Here is a 12,081-nt window from a genome sequence, read left to right on the forward strand (position 1 = left end):
CAAGTAGGAAGCACTTTTACAGTATTGTACACTACAGTAATAATGGTTGATGCAGTACATGTACTGTACATCACTGTAATTTTACTCTGCATCACATAGGATTACAAGACAACCTCACAGAGGTGGAAGAGACTGAGCCCTTTTTACTCTGCTACAAGAACAAGACATTTGTGCAATGGTGATTACAAACAATGGCATAAGGTTGAAAGAGATACAATGTAAGGATGACATTACTGTATCTTTGGGAATATTGAATCTGTTTCAATCGCTACAATTGACAGAGTGATGTAGATGAAAATGTGACTGGAACGTCTGGATGTGCAGGAATGATTTACAGTACTCTGTAGGTTCAGTTACTATATGTACTGCAACATAGTTTACGTAAAGTTGTACCCAAAGAGTGTTTCTTATGTTTGTTGTAGATGACTGTAGTGTATTTTTCCTTTGCACAATGCTGTGAACAAATCAGAATTGCAAAGAGCATATGCAGTAGAAATGTGAAACATACATAGTCAGTATCTCCACTAAATACAGTAAAGTGTAACTTTACTGTAGTTTTCACATGGCTGTACTAGTAGTGTATAGTGCTGTCTTGAGCATTTTCAGTAGTATCATCACTTTTTGCATTGGAAAACACTTAGAGAATAAAGTGTCCTAATGAAAACATGACAAAGCCATTTGACTATCTTGTTCATAAACGATGATGTCAGGACTTCTCATTTTGACGACACTGACAGTTTCATTGACATGAGTACTTGCTTTAGAGGGATGGACAATCCATTTTGAGCAAGTGACGCGCTTTTGCAGGTCATCCACTAGGTTTTGCAGTTTGCAATAATTGTTCTGAGAAATGCACTAACTGTTGTGCAAATGTTAAGAGTGATGTGAGAAAAGCACCAACGCGATTGAGAAAAACTGTAATATTTTGTTTTTACTCTGATCTATGGAAGTTAATTTATGTGTGTGAATAAAAATGGTTACCTTTTCTTGGCAGCATCAGTGCAATGTGTGATGTCAAACCTTAGAGGCTACTTTTACCTAAAATCCTTTTTTCTTTCTTTCAGTTTTATACACAATTGTATTCTGTTAACGAGACAAAAAGAATAGTCAGTGAAGGACTGGGCTAAGACTGAGAGGTGGACATAAGGGATATTTCAATGGTCCTCTGCCATAGGCTAGTGACAAAACAACGAAACATTTTGACTTGCATTGCTTACACAATACCAAAGGGATGATGCATTTTGGGGGTACTGACTATTTATATGAGAAAGGAATTTAGTTTTGACACATGAGCGAGCTGTTTTGGGAGGGATATGACAGTTTTGACAAATGATCTTAGAGTTTTGAGAATGTAATTTCTGTTTCAAGAAATGAGCCAAACCAATGGAGAAAAACTGTAATACCCCTGTGTAAATTTTATCTAGTCTGTTGGACTCTGCAGAGACCCGGCATCAGTTCTTATGAAGTAATGGATGGGAAGCCAGTGGGGGATCTTGTCTTTGTCAGTGCGCTGATGACTTGCAGGCTCAAGAGGCTTATTGTTATTACTGTTTATAGACCAGGCACATCATGGCCAGAGCTCTGTGACCATGTTTCTCTTTAGTTTAGTCACACATGCTGCCAGCACATCTGCACCTGTTGTTCTCGGGCTGCAGTGGACTCCCATACTGCTGCATCCAGCTTTGCCTCAGGTGCCATGAGGCAGAACAAAATTAGTGTGTTGTAAAACAAAACTAACACCTTTTAATGACTTGTCACCTCATCATTTCCGTTTGCATCAAACAGCTGCACTCTAAAACCACCCTGAAATTCTGAGATTGAAACTCAAAGCTTTCTAGTCAAATTTTTACTCATTTATTTATTTAAGTTTTGTTTTAAACTTTTCAACCTTTTCTGATGTCCTCATTTGACATTTCACTACACAGACACATTAATATACATTAGGTTGTAGTTACATTGTTAAAGAGCTTCGTAGGTTTCTACAACTTCATTGAACTATTATTAACTAGCCTATTATAAACTTGATTAACTCTGCAAGACTTCAAGATTCTTTGAGTTATCATACCTTATTTATATCATCTCTCTCAGGCAATTATTGTTTATGACATGCTTTAAAATACCATCCACTATCTTCACAGAACTGAAGTGGAGTTGTAAAACTGAAAACAAGTGGTGTGTTCAGTCAAGAGTAAAACACATTGTGTGGAATGATACGAAAACAGTTTCATATTGATGTTGAGAAAGTGGATTAGTCACACCTGCATTAATACCTGTACTGTAGCACTGAGTCATTGTTGCAGTTGGAAGTTTTGGCAGTGTCACCTTATGGAGGGTTATACAAAGATTTAAATATCTATTGCACTTAAGATTTGAGATATTCCCGTTATTTGCAATTTTAGCTCATTTTCATGTCAAATAAACAAACTAATAAAACTAAACCAAGCAATAGACAGCTCCTTCTACATGGAAATTGTAATTATTGGTAACACTTTATAACACATTATAACCATACTTAATGAGTTATAATGCAGTTATACTCATAAATGATCATTATGCTTTATACCAATAATCATAAAACACTATAAAGCATTTTATCATGACTTATAAGGTCAGGTATTATAATATGTTATAATTGTTAGTAACTCACTGACAATGCCCACATTGATAATGCATTATAAATATAGTTATAATGTGTTATAATTGGTATACATGATGTGGACTGGAACACCCAGATGCATTAGGATAAGATGTTTACATTTTGTGAACTATCCATTATGTACTAAAACTAAAACATTATGAACAACCTGACATTTCTGGAGAAAAATATGTGCATTACCACTAGCTCTTTTATCAGTATAATAAACATAGTTTTGTTCAATTATCCAAAATCGATAATTCACCAATTTCCTACTCACCATCATGCCAAAGAAGGGTTGGGAGAACTTTTGGAGTCATTAAAACGCCTTAGGAGTTCCGGGGGGGTCCGGCTGGCAACAGATTTTCATATAATGGCGGCGGATAGTGCTCACTTTTGAATAATCTAACACACACACAATGAAACATCCAAATACCTCCATACTGCTCGTCCGTACTGACCCAAGTGTCCTGAAGCCGCAACATGAAAAAGTTGTTCGTAAAAAAATAATTTGATCTCTGTTTTTAGCCTTGTTGTAGCAGTAGCTCCCAGTGGCTCTGTTGATGTTTGTGCGAGATTTGCACGAAATCTGCAGCAAGATGTTCGTTCGTCGTTGTTAGAGTGCCTATCGTTGTAAACACGGAAGAACATCTCGCATGCACACAAACATCAATACAGTCACTGGGAGCTACTGCTACAACAAGGCTAAAAACAGAGATCAAATTATTTTTTTCTGAACAACTTTTTCATGTCGCAGCTTCAGGACACTTGGGTCAGTACAGACGCGCAGTATGGAGGTATTTGGATGTTTCATAGTGTGTGTTTTGGACGATTCAATAGTGAGCACTATCTGCCGCCATTATATGAAAATCTGTTGCTAGTTGGACCCCCCCTGGAACTCCAAAAGCATTTTGATAACTCCAAATGTTTTCCGAACCCTTCGTTGGCATGACGGTGAGTAGAAAATTGGTGAATAATCAATTTTGGGTGAAGTATCCCTTTAATCCCTCTATTAATATAAAGTCCATTCTCATGATATATTGTAAAAAGGTTAAGCCAAAGAGTGACACCGATCATAAAGATATGCACAAATGGCATCAAAACAAATGTAATCAGCTGCTGTCTCTATGACAACTGAGCGGATCTTGAGTTAAATATATTTAGTGAAGATTGAACCTTCAAGCTCAACATTGATGTTCTGGTGACAGTTACAGTTAAAGTTGGGACTTTAATCCAAGTCTGTATCAGGACCGGATAACGCATATTTCCTGTTGATCATAGTCAAACTTTAGACTGGCAGCAATGAGTCAGTATGAGTGTTAGGTTGGGTGGTGCCGTGGTGGGTTGGGGGGATCCTCGTTATACGCACAGAGGGGAAGGGGAAGTCCCAGCCCAGGCAGTGTGTTCATACTCAAATGAGCTTCTATGCTGAACTTCAGTACAGGACCCGTCTCGGTCTCAGTCTCAGCCTCAAACCAAGAATTCTCCCAGCGCGTCTTCATCTCGCCAGGTGAGTGATCCCTTCAAATATCCTTCTCATCCTACAGGAGGTCACATCAGAAAACTGAATGATGTGTGTTCAGGGCTTGAGGACAATAGTTACGGTCCAGGTGGGACAGAAGAACACAAGAATTTAAGTTTGTGTCATGTCAGGGGTTCGAGGGAAGCTAACTGCCCTGAACACTGGTCTGACTCCAGCTACATTTAGCCAACACATAGACAAAATGAAAATGACAGAGAAGAGAAGAGAAGAGAAGAGAAGAGAAGAGAAGAGAAGAGAAGAGAAGAGAAGAGAAGCTTAAAATATCTATATAAAAAAAGAAAAAGATAAATGGAAAGGAAAAACTAAACATACTAAAATATATGAATCAGACAAAGAGTATGACATGAAATTCTTGTTCTTATGTTGATCATGTTGAATCTGAGAAGGGGCCACAGTAAGACGCTGAGTTCTGATTATCAGAGTGTGACAAATACTCAAGAGTGAATCCGGCTCACACTTCTGTGTGTGAAAGCGGTGGAGGGCGGAGGAGGTTTGGATCTTTCACAGTCGGCTGACACAGCGCTCACCAGAGCGAGGAGGACTGTGTGTGACAACTGACACAATCTCAGAAACCATGGGAGTTTACAAGTTTCTGGAAGGATGGCATGTTGATGTAGCCTAGTGTTCACTTGTGCTCTAAGAGAAGTTTTAAAACAGTGGAAATGGGTGAGCTTTGAAGAGAGTTCTTAAATACTGGAAGACACCTGCTTTGAATACAAACTGTTTTTTTCCAATAACAATCACACATTCATATGATGCTGCTTCTTACACATTTCAGTTGAAACAGTATTTTACAAATAAAAAAAAACCTGCCCTGAGGTTCTCGGTGGTCAGGTGGTTAGATAGCATGTCCCATGTTTGTATGCTCCTGAAGCGCTGATCACGCGTTTGACTCCCGACTGACTGAGATTATCTTTACCGCATGTCATTCCCCCAGTCTCTCTACCTGCTTTCCTGTTCTCTGCACTGTCCTATGCAATAAAGGAATAAAAAACGCCCCCCAAAAAACACCTGCCCTACAACAAGTAACAACCAAACAGTCTAACCCACGGGGCAAAACCGGCCCACCAGAGGGTCTAATCCAGCCTGAAGGCTGAATTTTCCAAGTGTCAAACAACATTTAAGACAGAAGGGGCATTATATAGTTGAAAGTACAAATAAAATTTCAGGTTGTTCATAATATGTTTTGTAAAATGTATTATCATTATATTATTTTACTGGTCCAGCACACTTGAGATCAAATTGCGCTGTATGTGGCCCCTGAACTCTTGTCTGTAACAACATCAATTGCATGTCTGTCCGTCCTGGGTGAGGGATCCCTCCTCTGTTGCTCACCCTGAGGTTTCTCCGATTTTTCCCTGTTAAAAGGGTTTTCCATGGAGTTTTTCCTCAGTCGATGTGAGGGTCTAAGGACAGAGGATGTTGTTACGATGCCATGTAAAGCCCTTTGAGACAAACTTTTTCAAAGGAGGTTAAATCGAAAGCAACTGGACTTAGTTATTTGTCTAGGAAGACGTTTCACCTCTCATCCAAGAGGCTTCATCAGTTCATGTACGCATCTGACCAGTCCCAGCCTGGTCAGATGCAGTATATATTTAGTTTACATGTCATTTAATACGGGTTTAAAATCTATAAGTGCATCTTGCTAAGCATTTATAAATAATAATGAACTTTTTGTTCATTTACTTTTGAGAATTTGTTAATTTCATTGGTATATAGAATTTGGTCATCACTTATTTCATGTGAGTATTCAGTTAATATTTTACACTTTGAAGCTTTGTATTTTCCAATCTAGCACTTTTGCCAATATAAATATATACATATACGTACATACATTTATAGATACTCACATGTCACAGCTGTTTTCTCTCTCTGTGTCTGTTTTATCAGTGTGAGGGTTTTCGAGGCTGATGGAGGACAGCTGTGCTGACGGTCAGTTCTGGGACCCCTTGACCAGATTATGTATAAACTGCCGTTCAGTGTGCGAGCAAGAACGAGTTTACAGCAGATGCATCAGTTACTGTGGTGAGTACACACACACACACACACACACACACACAGACACAGACACACACACACAGACAGAGGTGTAAGAAACACACAAAGTTTGAATGTCACAGGTCACAGGAACATTCCCTGCTGAAGCTGTTACTAATGTCTGATTGTATTGATATTAATACACTTATAGTATATGCAGTGTACCTAGATATAAATTGTTGTCAGAATTAATGTTTTTTTCTTTTTTTGTCATCAAAATTTTGATGACATTTCTTTTTAATATTGTACTTAATAAATGCTTTTCCCTATTTGCTATAATCCCGAGCTGTTCACATAGTCAAATGAGTGTATGAGTGTACATGTGTTTAGGAATGAAGCACAAAATAATACCACAGAAATCACCAGAGGCCAAGCTTTAGATTAGTCTGTGATACCTGGGGTAAGGGTTAGCTGTAAGTGCCTAACCATTTTAACCGTTTGCCCCATAATTATATTTACTGGTATATATAATTTATTTAATTTCTTTACTATTTCATTAAATGTCTAAATGTTGGCTGTCACCAACAAGGGACAATTTGTGTCTTATGAACACAAAATCAACAGATTACATTTTGTGCACTTGGACACTAACAGATGAGATCAGGTGGCTAAAATATATATAAAAAAATTCTTTACAAAATAATTTACTCCAGCAGTTTCTATTTGCCCTTGTTGTTCTAAAGTTACGGGGGTTGGATGAGAGCCAACATTTTCAGAGCGACAAATACATGAGTTTTGATTTTTCACTCACTGAATTTGTCTCAAATAGAAACTGTCAGTTACAAATCGAGCAAGAATTATTCATTTGCCTTGCAATGGAAACAGCATCAGATCAGAACAAGATAAGAATGCAACCTGCTTTTAGGGGATTATTTCTTATGGAAGATGAATTAGCATTTATTGATCATTTGATAAGCATTGGTAACTCCAGGATTATTCTTGAAAACTAAAAATACCAAGCTGAATGAACAGGACAGATGTTGTAGGTCATCCTGTCCTCCACTACTCCTGACTGCTTTCACGTGTCTTCCTGCGTTAGAGTCTGCACATTGTAAGACACTGCCTGGCCACTACTATGATGTGCTGCTGAAGAAATGTATGAGGTGCACTGAGATTTGTGGCAAACATCCAGCAGAATGCTCCCAGCACTGCCAGAGTGAGTACTGACCCTGCTGGCCTGGATTAGAGTTTGTAATTAACTAGTCAGGTATTAATGTTGTTGTTTGGTTAATGAAGTTGGACCTCAGTGGACAACTGAAATGTCAGTGACAAAGAAGGAGCTCAGGCCAAATTAGAAACAAACAGTGATGACGTTGAGTTTTGTGGAAAGCCAACAGTTAGATAACAAGAGGTTGGATATACTCCTGTCCAGAGACAGAGGCCTGTTGGTGGAGAAAGTGAGAATAGCGTAGAGACCCGGAGGTTGGACTGCTGACAAGAGGCTACAAGGATCCCAGGTTTCATTTGGTTGGGGTCTTTGTTGCTATCACACCTTCTCTATTTGCCCTTCATTTCCTTCTGTCACCTCTTCCCTGCTGACTAATCCAATGCAAAAAAAAGGAACACATGTATCAGTACTCAAATATCTCACAAAGACTTTTCTTTAACATTCTGCTTGACTACTTGAATAAATAACTTTAAAGGAGACATATGATGCCCCTTTTACACAAACTAAAATAGTTCCCAGGTGTCTTACAGGTTGTCCACACGAATCCGTTTTTTTCGAATCCGGATAAATACTTTATCGGATCGGCCTCGCATCCACACGGATCCGGCGTTTTCGGGGGGTGAAAACGGTATTTTTTAAAAACGGGTCCCAGAGTGGGAAAATTTGAAAACGGCGCCCCAGCGTTTTCGTCTGGATGGCCAAAACAGGTTTTTTCTGAAACAATGATGTCATGCCCCCCGCTGCTCTACCTGTAACCTGAGACACACACACACCGCTGCAGCAGCTACACAACAGCCTACAGTATATGGACGTAACAACAAAAACGGCCGACTCCCGTCGGGTCGCAACGCTGCGGCTGAATCGCGTCTGTTTAATCATCACTGATCGTCATATTTACTCTGACACGACTCCCTGTCAACATTTAATCCCATGTTTGAGTTTGAAGACAGCGGAGGACTTCTTCTTCTATTGAATTACAGCTGCAGCGCCACACATACTCCACACGCTCCACACACGCCTGGAGGATGTACTACAGCGTTTTGGGTCGTTTTCACTGGATCCGTGTGGACGCAGGTATTTCTGAAAACGATGCCGTGTTTACGGAGATTTTTTTCAAAACGATTAAGAAAAAGATCGGATTCGGTGAAGCCGCGTATTCGTCTGGACGGGGCCTTAAAGACATACAGTATCTGTGACCATGCTTCGGTCAAAATACCCCAAGGATCAAACATCACAGCTCTTTTCATCCGCCCCAAAACAGCAACTGTTCAGAACGGCTGGTTTCAGTGCCTGTCCCTTTAAATGCAAATGAACCACTGCTGGTACTCACAGGTAGGGGTGGGGTTATGCAAATTTGAAAACTAATGACATCGTTGTAAGACAACTGAGGGAACAGCTCGTAAAACCACATGGATTTAAACCTTTTTCTGTCTTTTTTTTGTCAATTCTCACATTTTAGGGGCCAGAAGGCAAGACAAACACCCAAATACATGTTAAAGAGCCTTCAAAAAGTGATATTTCCATAATATGTCCCATTTAAAGGTTATGCTATATAAAAAGAAAATAAACAACACATCTTTGGAAAGTTGTACAGGCTTTGTTGTGCTTCAAATTTGCATTGAAATAGTGGATACACAGTCAAACAGAATGATCATATTTCATACTTTGTGGAAAACTGTTTAAATTGGTGGATCTGACCTATAGACGTCAGCAGATACTTCTTGTGTGGTGATTCTCCCCCAGCCTTCTTCTGCTTGTGGGGTCTCTGCCTTCAGATGACTGATTCAGCCAGTTGAGGATATTTAACCTCTTTGTGCCCTCTAATTAGGATAAGATTGATGGAATGTTGTCTCATTTGGCTGAAGGCGACCACACAGAATGCTCCTGTCGACCTCTGTTTTTCATCAGCAGTGAAATCATCCATAAAAGCCAGTGCTCCACATTCAAAATGCAGCCATGTACTGTACTGAGGTGGTGACTTTGGGTCATGAGCTGCTCTCTTCTTCTTCACACTGTCTTCTTTCCTTCATTCTGATTGAAGTCGATTTGTTTCGTCAATCCAGATATCTTTGTTCTAGATTTCTACTCATTTCTTTCTGTATGTTTTTGTGAGCTGCACCCTGATCAAGAGGCTCATCCTTGAGACTTGTGGATGATCTTGATCTATCGGCTCGTTTGCTATATCACAGTTTTCCTCTGCTTTGTCTTCTGTACAAACCAACTACCTAAAATATCCTTTAGAATCTAAAGACATTGTAGATCAAAGTGGCGTTGTCTGCAATTCCAAATCTAAAATCCACCTTGATCTACAAGCTATTTGGGTATTAAAGTAAACCTACTGAAATCAAACCTGAGATTCAACACTTACAACATAGTATTTTGGGTTTTATTTGAATTGAATGTTCTAAAGTGCAGGGCTTGAAATCATGTCATACAGTAAGAGTAAACACAAAAAGCCAGACCTTTAAGAGGTTTTACAACGACACAAAAGAGGAAGAAATCAAATACCTGGAAAACTCTTGGCATCTAGAAACAGTCAAAACCAACAATGCTATTTTGTCTTGAAGGTTTTTTGCTCTAATGACTAAAAGCCATTATTCTTCCCATCCATCCCTCCTGCGGCGCCTCCTCCTGTGCTCTCAGTGCCATCAACCCTGGAAGACTCCACCATCCTGCTCTACTCCCTGCTGGCTCTCTGCGTGGTGCTGCTGTTTTCTAGCTTGTTTCTGACCCTGGCGGTCTTTCTGAGAGGATCCAGGACCAGATCATCCAAGGCGGGGCCCAAGAAGGCTTACCACAAGCAGGAGACTACGATCCAGCCAGGCGAGGAGGTCGGCCTGCCAGGTAACCAGCTGAGACAATCCCCCAAAGGTGAGTGTGGAGTGGATACTATCAAAGGCCACATTAGTCCAATCAGTGAGCGGTTAAAGGGATAGTTCAACAAAGTTCGGCAAATTGGTCCATTGCCATATAGCAGTATAGGTTCATTACCTTTATGTGTCGGTGCAAGCTATTTTTTGAACGGCGGAGCAGAGCCGTGAGCTGCTCAGATCTACACTACGGAGGCTAATGGGATTTCTTGGTTTCCCTCATCAAACTCATCAAATACACAATTCAACAACTCCAAAACGCTCTCGTAGACAAGTTGTGACCTGCACATTCACCACGATATGAGATAATAACGGAACGTTACGAGACAGAGTTGTTTTTGAGGTAAATTCATGCATAACTGATGCGCATTCCCGTTGGGGGCAGTTTTTCAGCAAGCAATCTCTGCATTTGCCTCGAAAACAACTCTGTCTCATAACGTTTCATTATTATCTCATAGCGTGGTGAATGTGCATGTCACAACTTGCCCACAAGAGTGTTTTGGAGTTGTTGGATTGTGTATTTGATGAGTTTGATGAGGGAAACCAAGAAATCCCATTAGCCTCCGTAGCGTAGCTCTGAGCAGCTCCACTGTTCTAAAATTAACTTGCACCGACAATTAAAGATAATAAACCTACTGCTATGACTATAGGGATTATGGCAATGGGCCAATTTGCCAAAATGTTAACAACTATCCCTTTAAATTAGAATAAGGATCAAATTAAATGGACAGATCTCTTAAGGTTTTTTCCTCTATAATATCCCAGCATAACTAATTGGCATCTGTTTCATGTCTTCTCTCCCTTTTCTGTCTACAGATTACGTAACACGTTCGAGATCAAATGACTCCAGCCCCACAGAGACTTGCGTGTGCATTCACTGTTTCCCTGATCTGAAACCACTAAGCCAGAGTAATGACAGGCTGCTGAGAGAACCCGTCCTCCCCAGAGTCCAGACCCAGAATGGGGGGCCTCTCTGGGCCAAGAACCACCATCACGCCTCTGGAGGTCCAGCAGAAAGCGGCAGCGAGATGAGGTCCATGTGCTCAAATCAGAACATGTCCTGTCCCCAACACACCTGAGAGAGTCATCGACTTTGGCTCAAATCGATTGTGAAACTGCGTTAGAAGGGGAGCGCGTTTTTAATGACACCTGGTAACCTCTTAATTAACAGGCGGCAACGGCTGGAACGCATCAGCAACAATTAGTGCTCACTAGTCGATTGCTCAACACTTTGAGATTGACTGATGATTTTTTTTTTCCACATTTCCTCTTGTCTCCTGTTAAGAGGTTCACATAAACAAATCACAGCAAGTACGGCTAACAACTGGCTGGATACTGACAAGCTCATACAACAGCTCTTCTACTCAGCTCCTTGAAACATCACTGGAAGAAATGGAAACATCTAGTCAATAGTTTTCACGACTATGACAAAACCATCCAGTCATATGCAAACAAAGAACATAACGTATAATGCAGAAGTAGCTACACAATGTCTGTAACATACTGTATATCTGATGAAACATAGCAACTGATTCAGTTTAAGCCCAAAATCTCAGGTTTGGTTTTTTTTTCAGTGTGTGGGTAGAAAAAGGGGTGCAACTAAAAAAAATAAAAATACAAAAACAGTTACACAGCTCTCTAACTGACTGCATCTATCTGAAAAGGTTAACTTCATTCACACAGGCTCAACTGTCACCCAGGAGTTTCCCTTGTTTGTTCAATTTTCCACCAATACCACTGAACCCACCATACTATATTCAATGGAAACAAACTGTATTAAGTGATGAGTGAATAAGCACTGCTATAGTCTAAATCTAACACAACAGCA

General features: G+C 40.1%; 1 protein-coding gene across 2 annotated transcripts; it reads left to right on the plus strand.

Annotated features, from left to right (window-relative positions):
• The first annotated feature begins 3,973 nt into the window (after positions 1-3,973).
• On the plus strand, positions 3,974-11,707 carry tnfrsf13b (TNF receptor superfamily member 13B). 2 transcript variants are annotated; one of them, XM_085761221.1, is made up of 5 exons: positions 3,974-4,145; positions 6,069-6,203; positions 7,255-7,371; positions 10,027-10,254; positions 11,070-11,707. In XM_085761221.1, exons 2-5 carry the CDS (start codon positions 6,089-6,091, stop codon positions 11,330-11,332), a joined length of 723 nt encoding a protein of 240 aa, XP_085617347.1. In that variant the 5' UTR covers positions 3,974-4,145; positions 6,069-6,088; the 3' UTR covers positions 11,333-11,707. The 2 variants fall into 2 exon arrangements, with proteins under 2 accessions (XP_085617347.1, XP_085617348.1); XM_085761222.1 differs by lacking the exon at positions 7,255-7,371 and having other exon boundaries at positions 4,087-4,145; positions 11,070-11,434.
• Positions 11,708-12,081: the final 374 nt, after the last annotated feature.

This window comes from Trachurus japonicus, chromosome 19, assembly GCF_045865225.1.
Source record: "Trachurus japonicus isolate A0001 chromosome 19, Traja_1.0".
NCBI classification, from domain to species: domain Eukaryota; kingdom Metazoa; phylum Chordata; class Actinopteri; order Carangiformes; family Carangidae; genus Trachurus; species Trachurus japonicus.

Coding starts and splice junctions, on each gene's coding strand:
- tnfrsf13b (XM_085761221.1), top strand. CDS start 6,089: ATGGAGGACAGCTGTGCTGACGGTCAGTTCTGGGACCCCTTGACCAGA. Junction 6,204..7,254: donor CAGATGCATCAGTTACTGTG/GTGAGTACACAC, acceptor TTCCTGCGTTAG/AGTCTGCACATTGTAAGACA. Junction 7,372..10,026: donor ATGCTCCCAGCACTGCCAGA/GTGAGTACTGAC, acceptor CTGTGCTCTCAG/TGCCATCAACCCTGGAAGAC.